The sequence below is a fragment of the Xiphias gladius genome, chromosome 11 (assembly GCF_016859285.1).
Source record: "Xiphias gladius isolate SHS-SW01 ecotype Sanya breed wild chromosome 11, ASM1685928v1, whole genome shotgun sequence".
NCBI classification, from domain to species: domain Eukaryota; kingdom Metazoa; phylum Chordata; class Actinopteri; order Istiophoriformes; family Xiphiidae; genus Xiphias; species Xiphias gladius.
Window position 1 is genome coordinate 10,191,341 of NC_053410.1, and position 21,249 is coordinate 10,212,589.

Here is a 21,249-nt window from a genome sequence, read left to right on the forward strand (position 1 = left end):
CCCTGATGTCTTACTTGTTAAAATGCTGAGTCAGGCAGAGGGGAAAAAAAGACTACCAAGAAACAAATAGGCCACTGTTCCATTTGAAAATTACTCTCCGTCAAATGCCACAGCATGACATTGAAATAAATTATAGATTGCCATGTCACATTTCATGACATGTGAAGAAATTTGAAAGGGAAAAAACTGGAACCTTTATACCGAGGGGAATCATGCCATACCAACACTGAGAATAGCTTTGGCACATCACATTTGCCACAATAGGGAATCACGATCTACTCTCTCTTTTCCACACAATCTGCTGCGCACGTTTCACCTGATGGACAGGAAAACTAAATATTTTTATTATGCCTCAGCTATAAAAAATAGCTGGCTCTTTGAAAGTGTTCTTAGTAAATTAGATAGTAAATTAGATGTACCCTCATTTGCCTTTTAGAAAATACTGTATGTTGATCTTTTTCATAATATATTAGGATTTGAAACCTCTTACAGTAACTGTGGTGCACCTGTATTGTATTCAAAGCCAACCTCTAATGTTACTCATGGTCTACTGTTCTACAACACATAATATACATAATCATAATCATATTTCACCACTTGGCCCAGTCCTGGCTGTCTCGTCAAGGTGCCCACGTCCCACCCTGCGCCAGGGCTCGATGCCCAAACCAGACAGGCCCTGTGGGGACTGGAGTGGAGGTGCCAGTGTAAACACTGACCCAGCCCAGATCCTCTTAAGAGCCCTTCACTTAAACATTTTAACGAGGTGACAGCAGTAATCCAAAAAGGCCCGTCCAAATGCATTCCGTAGCCTCCGTGCTCCCGGCACTTTGGCAGACCCGTAAAGGGGTGTGTTTGTGTGCTTGTGTCAGGGAGACTGATCGTGATTTGAACTCGTTTTTCTACAGCTCTGGCAAAACACATAGAGTCAGGACATGATTTATACTCATTTTCATTTTTATTTTACGGTGATGAAGGGCAGGGTTTCTGGTGATGTGGAAAATGTAGAAGTCGTTTCTCTCACTGACTTAAAATCTTTCCTATTTTTAATTCCTTATTGTTGATATAGTGCTTCATAGTATAATAGTCATTGAATAACTTGGATTACGTCATATTCTCTTCACTCCTATCAGTGAACTAGATATATATTTTATGCAATAGATTAAGAAATGCTTTCTCTCAAACTTTGCTCCCATGTCTCCTTCTCTCTCCCACACTGCCTCAATGTTTATCTTTCTAATCTACCCTTAATTCCCTTTTCCTTCCTCCCCTTTATGTTTGTCTCCCCCTCATCCTCCCTTTCACTCCCTATCTCTGGTGCCAGCATTCCCTACCCTATCTATCCCTCTATCCTCCCCTTTCTTTCCTCTTCTGTCTCTTTCTCATGCTTTTCCCCCCTTCTCTTTTGCATCTCTCCATGCCTGCTTCCCATTTTCCCCCTGACTTCCTTGTCCACCCCACCTTTCTTTTCTTGGTTTCTCATCACCTGTTCCCTCTCCCTCAATCTCGCTCAGTCTGTGATAGTCAAGAGTGTGGAGAGGAATGCAGTGAACATGTACGAAGCACGAAAATTCCTCTTGGGTCTGGAGAGCAACGGGGTGTCGTCCTCCTCACCCTCTGTGGTGTTGAACCCCACCACCAACGGCCCGTCCCCATCCCTCATCTGCCCCGTTGGCCTGGACATCCTGGCCTCAGCTGGCCTGGGGCTGAGCAATCTGGGTAATGACTCTATCTAACTTGTTGAGAAACCTTTTTTACTTTTTCCATGATGAGGGAGAGAATAAATATGTGAGGAAAGATAATACTTACATTTACTCATTTGGCAAATGCTTTTATCCAAAGAGACTTACAAGTGAGGGATGCTACCCTGTTTATTTCTTCCATGAAGTGCATTAGAGATTAAATGTATTTGTAGAGGAACTAATGTCCTCGTATATCAATGTCATTCGCGTCTGTACCAGTCACACACTCCAGAACAGAGTGTATTCTCTCTTAGCAAAAATGTCTGTTGAAGATATCTCTGAGCCAGATGCCCTTAAGCCGCCTATCGCCTGGTTTACTGAATCACTGAATCCCTAGAATCAGATACACAAATCCTTCCAGCATCCACCTAAATCACAGCCAGTGGGTCAGGGCACCATCATCTCTATATGCACTTTACAGTAGGAGTTGTTTGCCTGCAAAAAACTACCCTCACCACGAGGGTATGAGTTTCATGCCAAGAAGTGAGTCCCACATGTGCAAAACTTTGATCAGCCAACCATCAGAAAATAACCTCAATACGAGTTTAGTTGCAGTAGTTTGAATGAGTCATGAGCTTATGAATCATAGGATGGTGAACAGTTATAATTGCGTAGGAGTTTGTTTGTCTGCAGCGCTGAACTCAGCATGAAGGCACAGAGTTCAGCTTGGAACAGATGTCGGGATTTATATTTTTGGTCTCCAAGGGTGACTTTTAATTGACTGTAGTAAGAGTAGTATTATGATAAATATTTAGCCCAAGTTATCTGCTTTTTGTTGGGCTACAGACTGTCTTAAAAACCGAAAATGAGGACATGAGTAATGCATCAAAGGCAGTAGGAAAAACAGAAAGTAGCATAAGCTGGCAGGAAGCAGCTCGTGGCTATAAACACTCTTGCTTATAAACTATCACAGTTTATCTGTATTGTAATTTTAAATGCAGCATTTTTCGTGTAGGTATATCTACATTATATCACTTAGACATTTCCTTTACATGTTTAAAAGAGAGGGGAAAAAGAGAAGGAATATCAGAATAGTTTAACTATATCCATAATGTTTTTTTATTTATTTTCTGCAGCCATGGGATTATAGGTATATAGGGCATATGGGGTAGGTGGGAACTGATATAGGGTCAGTATTTAAACTCATAGTTTGCTAGATTTTTCCAAAACGAAAATCAAAGATATATAATTCAACAGAGAGATTTTTGCAAATTTTGTTTGTTTCTGATGAGAATGTATGCAGGTACTGGATTTATGGATTATTTTCAAATAACGTTTATTTTATTTCCTTGTGTCCCCACCAAATGAGATGGGACAATGAAATGTAAAAGATTGGTCACAAAACAAAAAAAAACAAAAACAAACAAACAATGTGCCATGAAGTCCGAGTACAGTGGAAAGGGTATCTTGCTTTCTTGTTTAAACCCAGGGGCCTGGGGGTGAAGCTGTGGACGGCCACATCCTGGCCTTTAGTAATTACTACATGCTTCTCTTCCTCAGATTACAGGCCAGTCTGCCAGTAGAATCCCTGGCTTTATTCCTGGAGCCAAACTAGCCCCTTGTTAAAGCCACAGACCTGCTTCTTTCTGTTTTCATACACTGTATTTGGGTAAAGACACCAAGCACCACATTGTTGTTGCTCTCAATAACATGGTTTTGTTGGGTATGAGGACACACTAGATAAGTACTTTTGCATCCATGACCTTGTAGAAATTTAAGAAATTCTTTCTCTCATTTGATGTCTGGTTGACGGAACTCCAGCTAAATAGCTGGAAGACCAAGATTATTTTCTGAGGGTCTCAGTGTAACGTGTGATTAACTTGAAAAATTGCTCTACGCTTTGACAGGACCACCGCTGATCTATTCCATCTCACGTTCTCTCCTTTCTCTCCCCTGTTCCTTTCTGTTCTCCGCAGGTTTCCTGGGTGCAACAGCGCCCCACTCCCTCACCAACTCAGCTGCCCCAAACGCTGTCCTCAACAGCTTAAACTCCTCCATGAGCCCTCTGCAGACCCAGAGCCCCACCACCCCCACACCCCCCCCCTCCCTCTGGCCCAGTTCACTCACCAGCACCCAAGGTCCATATATAGTATTTCTGATGTCTTTTTTGTTGTACTGTTGTGTGGTTGTCTTGGCACTCTCATTTTATCGAAATTTCAAATTAAAGGAATTTTTTTTTTTTTTTTTTTTTGAAGACATTGTGATATTGAAGAGAGATTATATTGTACATCATGGAAAAAAACATGCAACTTGTGGGTGAACTTTCAAAGTCAATTGTTGGACTACCTTTTCCCGGAACTACTGATCTCTTTATCATTATTTCACTTGTTTTTTGAATAAATAGGTACGTGCATAAACAGACAGAAGCCTACAAACCTTGTAGATATTTGAAATTCTGAAAACTGCTGATGCTACCTTCTTTTTTTTTTCTTTTTTTTTCCCAGGCTTCTCTTCTCCATTGATGCTGCACCCTGCCACCCAGGCCACCCTGAGTAGCATCCTGCTGTCAGGCGTGCAGGGTTACACACAGAGTACACCGTCCCCCCCACCTGGCCTTGCCCCCATAGACAAGCAGCCCAACGGGGTTCCTGACTGCACCAAGGGCCCCTGCACTCTCAATGGACATGTCAAGGTTGACCTATTTATTTACTGTTTGCTGCATTACTATGAGCTCACCTGGAATTTTTTGTTTAGTGGATTTCATTTGTCATGTATTTTTCTTTCACTTGATGTGTATGTATGTGTGTGCATACACCTACAGCATCCTGGCTCAGTCTATGGGAGGATAGCAACTGCATCACTTGCAGAAACAGTTTTGAGTCCAGCCCCATGTGACTCAGTCCAGGAGGCCAGCGGACACAATCCGTCAGAACCACTGTCAAGCAAGTCCAGCCCAGATGAAGGTATTCCTTCTATGTAAACTCATTAAGAAACTCAACTAGCCTGGCCTACACACTGCTGAAAAGAAAAATGTCCTTGTGACTGCTAGATGTGTTTTTTGCAGTTTCCAGTGGCCACTTTTGCTGCAAAATCTTGCATAATTGTAAAAAGTAACCTTTATTGCATCATGTCATTTTCAGAAAAATAAAAGGAGGGTTGTTCTATTGTTGTTAAAGAGCAAATTATAATCACACCTCACATGATGAAAATCATCAGCCTGAAATTTAAGACCGGAGGTTGCGCGCACCGAAAAACGTGTAAAAACATGCCTTTCTATGCAGCCATCTAATGTAGTATAGATACGGTACAACCCTGTCCACATCTGTTTTGAATATATTCACAAAGTATATTAAGCCCTACGGAATACAGAGGGCTAGTACCTGCATTAGCTATCTTATCTGCCAAACACCTCCCATCCAAAAAAAAATCAACCCTATCCTCTTCGTATTTGTAAGTTATTAGGTGGGCAGAATACCCACATGCCTGTCATCTGTCATGTCTAACTTTTCTGGTGACAGCCAGTATGTTTAAAATTTTACTATTACTACTATTAAATAATTTCTATGATTGATCTAATCTTTTAATTTAATTTTTCAAATCTTTTAATTTGAAATCTGTCGATTTATGTGTGATTTATCACCTTGGCTAGACAAAAGTTTTGAGCTGTTAACATTCTCAACTCTGCTGGACCTCAGCTGTGCAGACTTAACATAAATGTCCAATTTAAACTTTTCCAGTTGAGATTTATGTAACTCTTAAACCCACTTTGAGGAAAATGCCCTGAATGAACTTATTTCTATTTCTCTATACTGTCCTCCTAACTACCTCTGACTACTTTTATTGTGTTGGAATGGAGACAGATTAACTGCTGGTCTCCTAGCGGTTCAGAAAGGCCCTCATTTCCTCTCCGTCTTACACCCGCGGTTTTCCCCTCCAACCTTCAACTCTCACGCGTCTCGTTTTTCCCCCGCTGTCTTTTAATCTGGCCCTCCCTCAGCGCAGTGCGTCCCAGTCAGGTTTCCTCTCCTTTTTACCTCCTCCTGTGTCCCAGAGTGTGTTTGGACTGACCCACCCAGCCCGAGTCAACTCTGCGTTGTGGAATGAGGGAATGCTGGGGAATTCATATATGAAACCCCACAGACCATCGTTAGATTGACTGACATCGTATTATTTTACATCATACAGCACACCGTGCACATTCAGATATTCTTGATTATACACAAGCATACACTCACACAAATGCACATCCTGTTACAGAGAGCAGGTTCCTGTCGGGCTGAAAGTAGAGTAGCAAATGAAAACCGCTATAATTACAGCTGCTATGTTTTTAATTAATCCAGGATCCAGCTGAGACTTGTCACACTTTAATGCATGCACACATACTGTACTTACATCCACCAAGCCGCACACTCTCCGTTAAACTGTGCGACCCCGTCACTGCTGAGAGGAGACTGTGTATGGCACAAATTGAAAAGTTAGATGAAACAAGAAGTATTTCAGCTAAGGTTGTCATAATATTGTGTACTGTCTGTACAGAAAACAAAGAGGACAGCTGTAAACTCTTTCTGTGTTTTCCCATTTTTTTTAAACATTGGACCAAATAACTAGAAAGAAATAAAAAGGGATAATCCAAATATGCTTGCGTTTCTCTCCCCCCAGGCTCTGACACATTTGTGGAAGTGGGCATGCCCAGGAGCCCCTCTCACTCAGCAAATGGGAGTGAGCTGAAGCAAATGCTGGCTTCGTGTAAGACGTCATCAGGGAAACGACAGGCCGTGGAGCTCCTGCAGGGCACCAAGAATTCCCATCTACAGTAAGTTTGCATCTAGAGGTCATTTACAGCTCGTTTTGTTACTGTTTGGCATCCCCTCTGAGATCATTTACAGCCCATGCTGTTACAGTTTGGCAGTCATCTATTAATCCCATTAGACCTGGACAAAGTGTGGACAGCCACAGAAATACTGGGAGGAAATTGCATTCAGTGGAATCAAACCCAGGCATACAGATTTAATTTTTAAAAGCCTGACAAAACGAGATAGTACTGAAAGTGACACAGATGCATATTTTGTCCCACATGAAAATGATGAGTTTAGGGATTGGCTGCCATATGGACTGGGTTTACACAGGCTCATGCCGGACCAGCATGTTTCTTACAATAACCAACTGTAACTTGTGTGCAGTCAAACCCAATGAGCCAGGAACATTAACAGCCTCAGTGATAATGTTAGAAGATGAGATGGAAGAAAGGTTATGCAATGCCTCGTGGCTCTCTACTATTTCTACCTTTTTTTTATTTTTTGGATAGATTTCCGTGCTCACGATACTGTATTTCTGTGCAATCCAAACAGTTCTGACTGTCTTCTCTCGGATGCCGAGTCCAGCTCGTCAGACAGTCCTGTGGCGGATAAGAGGGCACCCGGTAGCGAGCGGGCAGCTGAGAGGGCAGCACAGCAGAACGAGAGGGAGAGGATCAGACTGGCACCACAGACCTCCTTCGCCAACATGCAGGTACACACATTCAGGCATCCAACAAACACACACACACATAATACACAGTTTTGGTGGTATCAAGGAATAAGGGAATAAAACTATCTGCTGTCTTTTCAGGCATTTGACTATGAACAGAAAAAGCTGTTGGCAACCAAAGGTAAGTCGACATTTGTGACCGGTCAAATACTATAGATGTAGCCCAAAATCTAGCCTATGTGAAGACAGACTGACACAGAATCCAAAGCTCACAACTGCCAGTAAACTCATCAACTTATGATATGTCTACATTATTTTTGAAAGAGGACTGAATTTCCTTTTTGCAAACTTTTATCCTTGTGGATATGACTAACAATATGTAGTCGTCAGTGGATCAGTAATTACACTCAATTCAACAACTACATTGTTCAGATAAACAAAACATTATCTAAAAATGTAGTAAAGATTCCAAACGTACAAATTATGTGAACTATGTTGTGTATAAAAATACCTGCACATGACATGTAAAATTTTCCAAATGCTGAAACAAGTAGACGCGTAACATTTACCACATGTAACACGGGAATCAGTGTGAAGAAATGGTTTCATCTAACTTTAAAGCCGTTCAAAAGGAACATGAGATTAAAAATGAATAAATCACACACAGGTCATTTATGGTAGTTTTTAGCTTTTTTACATGAAAGGTTACTTGACATTATCAGTCTATAGGTGTATGTGTGCATCACTCTATGTCTGTATTCACACAGCCATGTTAAAGAAGCCTGTGGTGACGGAGGTGCGGACCCCTACCAATACTTGGAGTGGTCTGGGCTTCTCAAAGTCCATGCCGGCTGAGACCATCAAGGAGCTGCGGAGGGCCAATCATGTTTCATACAAGCCCAGCATGAGCACCACATACGAGGTCAGATTTAAGGGCTCTGAGTGTTTGCCATCCTTGAGTTTACCTTCTTTACAATTTATTCTCATTATGTGCATGTTATAGATTATTTTTGACTTACCATAGACAATGGTACATAGATGTTTTTGAATCCTATTTTGAGATGTAGCGTGGTCATTCAGAACGCCTCGTTAATGTTTGGATCGCATTTCTTTTTGTTCTCTCTCGCAGGGTTCCCCGCTGTCCTTGTCTCGATCCAGCAGCCGGGAAGGTGTCGGGAACGGCAGTGACTCGGACAACTGGCGGGAGAGAAACGGCACCGGTAACGGCCTGCCGAGTCACGCCGAGTTCCCCTCCGCTGTCAGCAGCCCCAAGAGGAAGCAGAACAAGTCTGGTCAGTGTAGCATCTTTTTGTAGTATCTTTGCTTCAAGGAAAAACGAGCACTGGTCATTTCCAAGCATTGCACGGGCAAATTATGCACAGATGACAGCAATTTACCAGAACATCACTTGTTGTTAGAGGTGTTCCACGGAAAAGTCTACCAGAATCTGATACACATTTTTGGTGTTGATGGAATAATTTCTTAGAAGTACTCAATAGATTAAGGTGGAAAGGGTCATATTTTCCATTTCATTTTGTGTTTGTTTAGCTTAAAAAAAAAACACACCACACTGTTAATTATAAAACACTGAAGAGAACAGATGAAGTATACACACCAGAGAAAACACCATCTACCATCAAAAGCGAACTTGTTTTCAAAATGTCAGTGTGAGCACTCTTATCTCCTCGATCAGATCTTGGTGTGTGCATGCCGTGTGTGTGTTGTGCGGCTTCATGAACTCAGTGTACTCACTCCTTTACTCTTTGTAAGATGGCACTAAAGCTGACTTCCGTTGAAGCTCCCTGTTATGCCAATCTAACACTAGCCTGTAAAACAGGATCTGTATTTGTCTCAGTCTAAATTGATAGAAAGTTAAATTTTGTCATTGGTCATATTTGTTTACCGATTTAAAACATTGTGATCAGTTTATGCTAAATATAGTTTGTTTCTTTGCATGACTTCACATCTGTGATAGCTCACAGATGGGACAGCTTTTTCGCTTACTTCTAAATTATTATCATGTGTTTTTCATTTTTGCCTTAATCCTTCTATGGACAGCTGCGGAGCATTACCTCAGCAGCAGCAACTACATGGACTGCATCCCTTCGGTAACTGGCAGCAACGGCTGCAGCCTGAGCTCGTCTCTGAAAGGCTCAGACCTACCGGAGCTGTTCAGCAAGCTGGGCTTGGGGAAGTACACAGACGTCTTCCAGCAGCAGGAGGTAGCGTAGAATGTCAACCCACTTCTTCTAGTGTTGTGATTTTAACGGCGGGGAACCATCTGACCTGAGGAAGGGCGCGGGCTTTTTTAAAAATTGCCAAGCATCTCCGATTTTTTTATCCATGTTAGTAGCGTGGCTCAAGGGATGGCAGTGTTGGTCAGTTGGTCAAACAAAATAGCACAATAACTATTGCATCCATTGACATGACATTTTGCACAGACATTTGTGGTCCCCAGAGGACCATAAATGTCTGCACTTGCACTAAGGATGCCATTTGTTGTAGCCATGACATTTATGGTTGAAGGTCTCCTTTTACTGGAGTAGAAGGTGCTGAATTGTGGCAATAGCAGTGTTAAATGGACTTGTCGCTGCCTACAGATTGACCTCCAGACATTCCTGACTCTAACGGACCAGGACCTGAAGGAACTGGGCATCACCACCTTTGGAGCCCGCAGGAAAATGCTGCTCGCCATCTCAGGTACAAATGAAGAAGAGCAGAGATTCTCCTTAGTTTATTTTTCTCATCTCCCCCCGTCTTTCGTCTTTCCCTGCTATCAGCTGTTAACATAAGGATAGACATGGTACAGGGATTCCCACATACGACCACCTCTGGCTCACATTAGTCATTTTCTGATGCCAGCCGGAGAAGGTGCAGAAGACAAAATGTCTACTCCAACTTACATCCTCGCTGCCATCTTCTGGATCTGGAAGCTACATGTGGCCCCTCTTACTTGCACACTCTAGTAGAGAGGTTCAAGACAGTACTTTTCCAACAAATGTATGATTCTAAAGATAGAAGAAACCATGTTGCAGTAATTTGCACCAGTATGCGTAAATGGCATTAAGGCACATTCTTCTCAGATGAGTATGTTGGTATTTCTCCAGTTGCTCCAGCTGCCTCCCTGATGCTGGTGTAGACTCTTTCCTGTCATCGCACTGGGTCTAAAAGGAACGTTGTTGGTGTCACACTTAATTACTGATGTCATATGTTGGACATTGTAATAGCAGGAGTTGTTAGGCTGCGGCGGTTCATCATGCTCGCGAGCTTCCTGGATATTCTGTAAATATTCAGTTCACAAACCTCACACTAGAGCCAGGGTCGACAGTGGGAGCAACAAGCGGAAATGGAGAGCCCAGTGCTCTGATTATTAAGGAAGCAGAGTGATCCTAGGCTAGAACTGGTTTTGCTGCCTGTCGCCTCAGCCAAGTAGAGGTCAACTTTAATCTCCGCTGATGGACTCGACGGCTCCAAAAGAGGAACACGCACGTCTCAGTCTGTCTTTGTCTTTCTGTGTTTTTTGCCTCTCATTATAAGGAGATAGTCGTTGCCAGTCAAGGCAGTCCAGGTTTTAACTTCCTGCCGGTATGCCAGTAAAAAGAGCTTCTGGGGCGAGCTGCCTGTCTCCGGGAATCTAACTGAAGGTTTATGCTGGCAGCGACATAACACGGCTATCATATGAACGACCCAGAGATGCCAGGGTGTGCTTCTGATATTTTCGTGAAAGCATCTTTTCCAAGTTAATGTATAAAACCAGATGGACACAAAGAGGGCTTTTGTTGATCTGAGCAATACTGGAGTGAGTTGAATCCAATTTTCTTGTCACTGTTGGTCAATGGAGGCTAAAAAGAAATGTTAACATACAGGTTTCCCTGGTTGTATTTTTTTATTTAATTTGATTTAATATGCCTCCCTCAGCAATAATCAGAGACATTGCTCACATTAACGACCATGTTTATTACTTTTGCCTCAGCTGATGTTTAGTGGTAGTTTTTTTTTTTTTTTTTAAATTCATCATTATTTTTTTTCCCCCCACAGAACTAAACAAGAACCGGAGGAAGCTATTTGAGCCACCCATCAGGTCCTCTTTTCTGGAAGGGGGAGCGAGCGGCCGCCTCTCCCGCCAGTTTCACGCAGACATGGCCAGTGTCAGTGGGCGATGGTAGGCGCCTCCGGACCTCCAGCCCACCTCAGAACCGTCCATGAAGGAGATCCACCTCCAGTGTCTTTCTGTGCCTCAACAGCCCAGGTTTCAGTGGTTGTTTACCCTTTTTCAGCTTCAGCTGAATTAAGACAGTTCAGAATGTTGTTGCTGCCATATAGTATAAATATATATGTATTATAAAAGCCATGCATTTACCTGAAGTGCCAACAAGAAAAAAGGGATTTCTCATACACATGAGGTTCAGTGTTCACTCCTTATAGAGCCTTTCAGTCTATTTGGAGCATTTATATATGAAGGTTGTTGTTATGGTTCTGAAGAAAGGGTACTGTCCAGTATTTCTGTCCACTTTTTGTTCAAGGGAACAGGCAGAATGATTAGTACAATCATTTTACACATTGATACCACCTGCATTTTGTATTATGCTGTTGTATCAGTGACATGCACTTTAACAATACTAGACTTTTGCCTGTGAAAGCCTAATTCCTTAGACTGAAATAATGATAACTATGCATTTTTATTGACTAAAAGCACAGATGCATTTTGTACCAAACCAAATGTAAGCACTTAGCCGGTGAGATTAGGGCACCACCAAATGAAGTGCAAAATGGGTCAGCACACTAGAGTGGTGACTTCATCAACTTTAAACACATCTACCAAAGGAAAGTATCATTGTGGCCTTTGACCTTTGGCTGCCTTTAGTGTTTTGATTGGTGGACATTCCTCCAAGGTCAGTGTTTGTGTCCAACCACAGTCTGTCTGTCTGTCTGTGTATTTCTAGACAAAAAAAAAAAAAAAAATCTAATATTTTGTATTCATTATGCTTTTTGATTTTATTTTTAGTTTTTATTACCATTTTAGGGGAATGGGTGGGATGTTTAACGGTTATCAGTTTACATATGTATTTTTTTATACGTTCATGAATGAGTTTCTATAATTTTGTAATTAGATTATTAGTATCTTTTACTTTTTTTCTGCCCCTTAATCTGTGGAGCCGTAACATGGCTGTGCCATTAGACAGCAGCAGAGACATGAGGCAGTTAGGCTAAGCTTTATAGGCCTCTCTCTGATTGTGTCAACGGGCATCTCTCTGTGGTTTTCCCTTCTCTGTTTGTTTATAGTGCATGGTCTTTTGTCTCATCTGTTATTTGTCAGTGTTGGCCTCCCTGCGGCCCCCTTCTGTGTGCACTAAAATCTCAGTGCACTCTTCCATATATCCGGAATAGGAGTTGCTATGCTAGAACTGCGTGCCTTTTTTTTTTTTTTTTTGTCTTTCTATTCACTGGCTGTCCCGTTTAGAGCAAGGAAAGACCTAGTAACAGAGCAAGGCTACGCCTTTGTGGTGAAAAGTGCCAATGTACATAACTAGTTTTTCAGCAGGGAGATATTTTGTTAAGAACACTAATATTTTGGTCTGACCTTGCTCTCCAAATAGGAGGTGCATCACACAAAGAACCAGTATATTCACAGCCAATTTAGTTTCATATGAGCATTTCTGCGAGACACAAATAAGGAACCAGAATTATCAAAAGGACTGTGAGATTTAAGATAAAAACAAATAAAAATCCGTGATTTTCTAGTATCAGTCTTGCAATCTAATATCCAGAAAACCTGGTTAAGCAGTGTTTAATGAAGTAACAGGATTATGCATGCAGCAGCAGCATTTATCATTAAAAGCTTGTTTTAGTTCGAGGCTCCTGTATTTTCTTCAGTCGTGTGTTTTGAAAAGGAAAACATCCTTTTCCAACAGTTCATTAACTTTGGATAACTCTTGTTTTTTTGTGTGATGTTCTTAAGATTTATCTGAAGATTCAGCCTACAAGCCGATCCATCTTCCAAGGTCCTGAGCATTTCGTATCAAGTGCAATTATGTGTCTCTTTGTAGATTTTTCTTTTTTTTTCTTTTCTGGGAAAATGTGTTTATATTTGCAGTACAATAAGTTTAAAAGCTCAGACTGAATTTCTTATCTTGGTTAAATGAGAGTACAGTGTACAAAATCTATCAAGTATGTAGAGGACGAGAAATTATCACTGTCGAGTGCATGAACATTTATCTAGACAAATGTAACTATGAAAAGTACCAGCAGTCCTCATATAATCTCAGAGAGAAGTGGGTCGTTTGTCGCCTCTCTTCTATTTGCAGCGATTCCCTTTATGGTGATTTGTTGTTCATCATTTTCACTTTTAACCACTTTCCACCCTCCCTTGCATCTGATTTGAGCCATTATCAATGTGGTTGTCAAGTTAATAACACTATACTAAATAATATTCTGACATGGTTGCTGACACCAACCAGGTAATTGTTTTTTTTTTTTTTTTTTTCCTTTGAAGACTTAAGGGACCTGTGTTGCATGTTATGCCCCCTTCTCTCACCCCATCTCTCCTGTCTGCCTCTTCGCTGTTGACTGCCTTATAGAGGCAAAAAAAAAATGCCAACAAGTAAATAAAAAAAAAAATAAATGTAAAAATTAAAAAAAAAAAAAAAGAAAAAACGGGGGGAGAGCACCTCCCTTTATCCTGAGAGGAAACCTGGGGCCAATTCACCCCCACTCATCATGGTACTACATTGAAACTCTTGAGTTGTGATTCTCCCAGTGCTGTGACTCGTGTTCCTGCCTAGCAGACATTTGTTTTCATCCTTCATCTTGTTCGGATGTGTTTGCTCGGAGGGCAGAAGAGGTTCTTCTGTTATCAAGTGAATGTTGTTTAAAAAAAAATGTTGATGCATGTTAATGCAGATTTATTACGGATCAGTGAAGGGACTCATTAAGTCAAAAAGGTTTACTGCCAGCTTGTCTAGTCTTTGCCCTTGATAGGATAGTTTCCCAGCTATGTCTTTGATTTGTTGTGTTAGTCATATTGTCATTCCCAAAGGGATTTATTTGAAGGAGTCTTTGTACTGCAATCGAATGGTACATTTATAATAAATGTAAACCACTAAGGAAGTGATGTATAACATAACTTTTGTACAACTTTTTCATCTTCTGCAACCATTGTTTTTGTGTGAGAAAGGTACAATTCTGCACAGAGTTCCATAGAGAAGAATTTGTGTATAAACATTGCCATGTGGCCAAAGCTCTGTTCACTGTTGATGCTATTGTTATTCTAACTGTATTGTAATACAGACATAAACAGAAGACTTTTTTGAGAAACTGTCTACCAGGCAAAAAAAAGTTTGTTCAAACATTCAAATTATATAATGAAGGTAATAAATGTATGCAAACAAAATCTTTTTTTTTTTTGGTTTTGTTTTCTGTATAACACAGAAATGTTGAGGCTGACAAGGCATCAGTGTCAATAATCATCTAAAGTACCGTCTCCAAAAAGATGATATTATCTTTAAGATATCAGGCAATCCAGGATTACAGTATTTGTAAGGCGCTATAACCTTGCTACCTCCCAGAATGTTCTGGACGCAGCAAAAAAAAAAGTGTTAAAAAGGCTGTACCACAGCACAGATACACAGAAAGCCCTGCTGTAGCCAGTGTTTTTTAATGTGATAGTTTAAAATCAGTACATTTTAAATATTATAAATGCCAAGAAATATCACTGACAAATTAAAAAATGAGGCTTATAAATATGAGCGGATTGTTTGGCCACACACTACATTCACTTTATCTTGGTTTCTCTGTTTGAAAGCCTCATGGCTAAACACAATGGAAAAACACTCTGCAGGTTGAGAAACCTCCCAGTCCCATGCCATGTGGTTACAGCACCATGCATGCCTACATGAGGCCTAATCCACGTAGCCAGGATCTGCTTAATCCAACCGAATGATTCTGCTGGCAGAGACGATATATACTGTAATGCATGAGAACAAATTCATTTTAAGCTCAGTCTCAAGTCTGGGGCTTTTAATCACTGCCCATCTGGCCCGTCCACCTGGCTACTGGACCATCAAAGAAGTAGAAATAACTGAGAATTTTTTTTTTTTGCACAATTGTTCTATTTGGTTTCTTCTCTTTTTTTCTCTTTTTTTTCATATTTTTCAATTCAATCCAGTTGGTCCATGATAAGTTGTCGGGTAATGAGTTCAGTTTTTGAAGTCATCCGTTTGAGTGAGGTCACGGTCACGAACTCTCGGCACTGTCTTGCCAAGATGTGGTCCATTTCCATTAAGCCATGACAGTGTCTCTCGTTTAATATGAGCAGCTCAGCAGAATTAGAGATTGAGACCACCAGAAGCATAGACCACCACTTGGCTTATTGCACTGTTTTCCTGCTATATGCTGTGTTCTGCCTTGTAAAAACAAAGGCTGATTTATTTAAAAGCTCAAGGGGGCAGTGTTGTCACTCACTTCTCTAGCAAAAAATGGACAATGGTTACTCAGCAACACATCATTACATGTTTATAAATTATTAAGTAATATAACAAAATTACCTGTGGCTTATTTGTGGGATTTAATGAACATGCTTCATGAGCAAAATACCATTTACTTATGAGACTGGAGACTCTTTTTGTAACAAACAGAAGGTGTCTCCACTAACACATATTTTACTTTGTAGAGGTGAGTGTCAGAATTAAGGTTTTGAAATGCAGATACTTTAGAGGAAGTGTGTGTGTGTGTGTGTGTGTGTGAGTGAGTGTGCGTGACTGACTTCATGCATGCTCACAAAATACAAAACAAACACCTTTACAACCTGTACTTTGCCTGAGGTAAGGAAGGTGATCTGGTTTTCCGTTTCATTTATGTTTATATTAACTGCTCTAAACCTCATCCACAGGCCGGTTTATGGCACCAGACTAGTGTTCAGATGGCACATAGAGAGAGAGAGAGAGAAGGAGGGAGAGACTCATCCAACGCAAATGAGCCTTTAACAGAAACAAGTGGTCACAGAACATATTTCAGTGGCACGTTGTGACTCACTCACTTTCTCCCCCTCTGCCATTATTTTCCACAGGAGCTTCGCAAGGTAAAGAACACAGAACGCCTTCATGTTTACATAACACCAGAACCCTGAATAGGATATAAATACTGGTATGTTATCCTGAGGAGTTTGGGGGGGTAATGTGTAGGAAGGATGTTAAGAAAACATTCATTATGGTGTCTGCCGCCGTGTCCTCGTGATAAATAGATCAGTACGGTAAAATAATCCGCTTTCGCTTAGTCAGAAAATGGTTTGATCTTAGAGTAGATCTAGTTTCCACGGAAAAAAAAAAACTTACATTTTACCCGATAAAACAGTTCCACATACAACAAGCATAATAGTTCTGGAGAAAAGCTATTGAATCACAAATATCAAAGTCTCTCTTTGTCTCACTCAGGCTAATTATATGTAGGGTGCAGCTGGCAATCATTCCCAGTGCCCAGCATGACTAATTTCAATTTCATGTTCTATTGTGAGAGACGATGTGAAAGAAGGCTAAATTGCAGAGAGTAGGAGCGATGGGGCTTTTTATCACTAACCAACCATGCATCTATACAGCATCCTGTCAACTTCCCCGCTTGAAGACCAGCAGGGTCCACAGCATCACATATTGTTCTCCTGGGCAGCTTGCCTCTGCAGGAAAGGTGTAAATGAGAAAAGCTGTGACTTGGTTGCTACCTCACAACACCTGGCTCTTATCCAGTGGACAATATGCTCAGCGTCTGATAAGTCTGGCTCATCGTGTTCGACTTCTTTCATCTGCAAAATGAAAAAAATCTCACTAAACAGAGAAAGTTCCTACTGTTTGCATATCTGCAGCTCTTAGTGCACCCGGTAACATGATTTCAGTATGAGATTGTGCAGTAATAGGGCAAATGATTTTGAAAAATGACTCACTGATTTATTCTCTGAACACCTCAACACTGTGAATATACAGAGAGGCTTCGTGACTATTTTTCTTTCTAAGAAATAGAGCCACAAAGCTCTTTCAATGTCAGACCCAAAACTGTCTTTTTGTATTTGATTTATTTGCCATTTCTAGCATAACATTTTCTCTTCAGCATAAGCCAGACCATTTAAAATATGACAGCTATTTTGAGTTCAGCCCTACAGGCATGTTTTCATAGGAGTGAAAATGTTGGTCTAACCCCAAGTGAAGCTTAGTTCATTCAGGAAGACTACTTTTCATAACGTTACTCTCTCTCTTGTATAAGCTTTTTCTTTCTCCACTTCCAGCTCAGGGCATTTAAAACAATTCACTTCAACCAATCCAATAGTGCCCCGGCCCCAGTTAACCAATCCTCTTGTTGCTGTCACAGTGTAAAACTTAACCTCTTTGGGCTAATGTCATTTCAGAGTCTGACTGATGTTACCAACCCTCACCTCTAGTCTCCTTCAGAGCCAGAGATGCGTGAGAGCCCCAGGTATCCCCCTCCAGGTCTCATCCACCCACATCTGTCCAGACTCCATCCGGGGATTACTCTTGTGCAGCTCATGACAAAGACAACAATTTCAAAGTGAGGTAAATGAGGTCTAATTGGCAAATACTTTTCATATACATGATATCTATTAAAGGAATAAATTAACATTTTGGGAAATACGCTAACTCACTTTGTTGCTAACAGATGGATGAGAGGAACGATACCACCCTATTGACTGCATGTTCGGTGAGAGGCTGGAGCCAGCAGCCGAATAGCTTCAGCATAAAGACTGAAAACATGGAGACGTTGCTAACCTTGCTCTGTCCAAAGGTTACAAAACCCACCTACCAGGATCTTTAAAACTCATTAATTAACATTTTATACCTTGTCTTTTTTAAACGGCTAAAAAAAAAAACAACAAAAAAAACCAACAAGCTGTAGTTTTACGGGGACCATACCGCCGCTATTTCTTGGCAAGGCAACCAATGGAGACTCCGGGATATTATTGTTCCCAGCCAAGAAATAGTCCAGCACATGACGCCTTGTTAAACAATGCGTTGTTAGTTTTTGTACCAGTTAAACGAGATATTATGTGCTAGTTAATGAGTTTTAGAGGTGCTGGTAGGTGTATTTGTTACCTTTGGACAGAGCCAGGCTAGCTGTTTCCCCCAGTTTCCAGCCATTATGCTAAGCTAAATTAGCCAGATGCTGGCTCTAGCTACATATTTATCATACAGACATTAGACCAATATTGATGGGCCTATTGATCAATATTGATGAATACCGATCATTTAACTTTGTGCAACAAAACAACTAAGTATTTCCTAAAATGCCATGCTGTTCCTTTAAGGTTTTCCTATGTTGTGCACTCTATCAGTTCATCTTGCTTTATTGATGAATCTTTCAGCTCTGTTTTTAATTAATCTCTGCTGGTTTAACTGTGTGGACTTGCTGTTGAATGTGGGCTAACGACGAACTTCATAAATCATTTGATTTTACTGTAACAACAGGATGGATAGTGAAGGCGTTTCATTCTTGAAAAGCTCGGATAAACTGGGATTTTATTTAGCGACCCAGAGACACACGTGGCGATTATCAATCAAACTGTCAATGACATACTTCATTTGCTTCCCTCAGACAAATGTGTTTGTGGTACGCAGGGACACACACGCACACACACACACACACACACACACAAACACACACACACACACACACACACACATTGAACCCTGGAGACTTGGTATTGTTTTCTGCTAATGTAAAATGTTGTGGTCTGTGCTCCATATACTGGCTCATAACTGACCCCTTGGATGAGAATCGATGTGAAGTGACGGCAGGGTGTGTGTGTGGGTGTGTGAGAGACGGAGGAAGAAGTAGAGAGCAAGGAGTAAATATTATGAGAGAGATATTGGGATTTGGATCACTTCTTTTTCTTCATCCTTCTATAATTTTCAAACCCATTTGGCCTGTTTTGTCCTACTCTCACTACACCTCTCTCCCTGCTATTTCTCCATCTGTCACTGTGTTCACGTGGCCTCTGAGCTCTAAGCACGGCAGAGTGAGCAAATCAGAGTGGACTGCCAATACAGGGCACACTGACATATAGTGTACACACACACGCTGACACTGCAGGGTAATATGCACTACAGAGATCTAAAAGTAATAGCAGTGAGAATGTAATGTAGTAATGTAGAAAGAAAAATGAGACAAGAAGGTACAAGTGACTGAATATGAAGAAGGGAAAAAAGGTAGGAGAGGTGAGGCAGAAAAGAAGAAGGATGTGGGTTGGGGGGGGTGAACTTGGCTGGGTGTGTGTTACATGGGACACAGTGTCACTTTCTCTCATCCTCCGGCAGCTCTGGAAACACTGACACTAACACGGGATGACTCTCGCTGGAGGGGGATACGGGTGGGAGGAGAGAGGGATGGCGAAGGGGCCACGGATGGAGGTAGGATGAGAAGGAAGCCTCTAGAATCGGTCAGCCTCGTCCTCCTCCTCCTCCTCCTCCTCCTCCTCTCCCGTACTAGATAAGCACGGCAGGCGGAGCAGGGAAATGGGTAGGGGGAGGGCGACAAAGAGAAATAGACGATGGACTACATAACAATGGGCTTTCCTTGATTTGGTGTACTTTGGGCCATTGGCTGAGCTGTAGTTCTTTTGGTTTCTGTTTCTAATCACTGTCCATAGGCTTTTGGTGAGCGTACTCACTGGTTTGAGGAATTTTAGTGGAAACAGTCATTTAAACAGATGCTGCGTTAATCTGTGGACATCAGTGCAAAGCTCCTTAGTAATCAGGCTATCTTAGAAAGCAGGGTAGGTCATAGTCACATAGTAAACATATAAAAAGCACAATCATACCTATAACTTTCCAAAAAAACAAACTTTGGTTTGAAGTAGCGATCGTTCAATCTGTTGATACGGCCTCTAGCAGCACCCTCTCCTCAGACACAGATGGCTCTGTGTTTTGCTGGGAGTGATCAGCATTCTGACCTTCACTTTTAATGAGTTTTATTTCCCAGGCAGGCAATTTGAGCCAGATGCAGCGTTGCCCTCGTGAAGTCGGAGCGTGGAATATATTCAGTGGCGCGCCTCATATCTTTCCTACCGAATCTGAATGCCACAGTGATTATGAGCTTACTAGGAGTTTAATTCGCCTGCCCGCCATAACCCCATTTTTCTAATCCTGCAGTGCGCACGGAAATGCTCACCAACTATAGTTCACTGTATCTCACGCACGGGATTTTAAAATGAGATTCGTTACTCCGTTACACTTACTCTCCCTCCTCTTCTGCTGCAAAAGTCAGCGGGTGATGCTGATGCTGTGTCAGTATGTCTCAAACAGAGATGGGTTATGGTGGCCTCCCCAATGTAATTCGTAACTCAGTGCAGACTGGTCCGGCGCCCCCCCCCCCATCTCTGCCGTTTTGAACGGCATGACTCAGGGGCCCCACAGGCGCAGCTGCACAATCCGTTGCCCGCTGAATAGATAAACACCCCTGTCGCCTCTCCTCAGGGCGCCGTGTATAACACCGAGAGAGGACAAAAGCAAATAGAAAGCGACACCGCCTCACTCTGCCGCTCCCCTGCGGGGCGGGGAGAGGAGACGGGGACTGCTTTAGGAAATGAAATAAAAATAATAAAGTGACAACCACTCCGTGATGATCAGAATTTACTTCTGCGTGGCCAATATAGAGTGTTAGGGGAGGCGCCCGCAGCCGTCGTTGTGTGTTTAGCCACAGTTGACCCACGCGCTTGACCTTTTTAATGCCGTGGCAGTCCTTGTCTCTGTGGGCCCCTGATAAAGAGGGTGTAGTAGTCTAAGGGAGATAACGACTAACACACCCAGACACACACACACACACCCCAGCATAATGTGGCCTGTGGTTTTCAGGCTGTGAACGGACATGGTTTTCCGTTTTGTTACGTGCCATTGTGTCTACGGTTCGCGGGAGGGGTCGTCTAATAAGGCAGACACGCGGAGTCAAGGCCGTTCGTTCATTTTTTGTCGGGCACCAATGTCAGAGTCGTCCCCCAGCTCGTTAGTGTGGGGTCCGCCCACACCTGCGCCCCTGAGAAGAGACGGCCACGGCTTCACCAAATAAGGACATGCGAGAGACCCTTGTCTGGATGACGCCCAACGTGAAACGG

The 21,249-nt window shown here is 41.9% G+C and overlaps 1 protein-coding gene across 2 annotated transcripts in view; it reads left to right on the plus strand.

The window, feature by feature from the left end:
* LOC120796480 (protein bicaudal C homolog 1-like) overlaps nt 1–14,525 on the plus strand; it is a 55,517-nt gene extending 40,992 nt beyond the window's left edge. For both annotated transcript variants that reach the window (XM_040139380.1, XM_040139381.1), the window contains 12 exons: nt 1,512–1,716; nt 3,656–3,817; nt 4,184–4,371; nt 4,501–4,642; nt 6,339–6,492; nt 7,028–7,187; nt 7,287–7,326; nt 7,913–8,067; nt 8,275–8,437; nt 9,204–9,367; nt 9,746–9,845; nt 11,184–14,525. In XM_040139380.1, the coding sequence (XP_039995314.1) occupies nt 1,512–1,716; nt 3,656–3,817; nt 4,184–4,371; nt 4,501–4,642; nt 6,339–6,492; nt 7,028–7,187; nt 7,287–7,326; nt 7,913–8,067; nt 8,275–8,437; nt 9,204–9,367; nt 9,746–9,845; nt 11,184–11,311 (1,761 nt within the window). In that variant the 3' untranslated portion in view covers nt 11,312–14,525. The remainder of the gene's footprint in view (nt 1–1,511; nt 1,717–3,655; nt 3,818–4,183; nt 4,372–4,500; nt 4,643–6,338; nt 6,493–7,027; nt 7,188–7,286; nt 7,327–7,912; nt 8,068–8,274; nt 8,438–9,203; nt 9,368–9,745; nt 9,846–11,183) is intronic.
* Nucleotides 14,526–21,249: the final 6,724 nt, after the last annotated feature.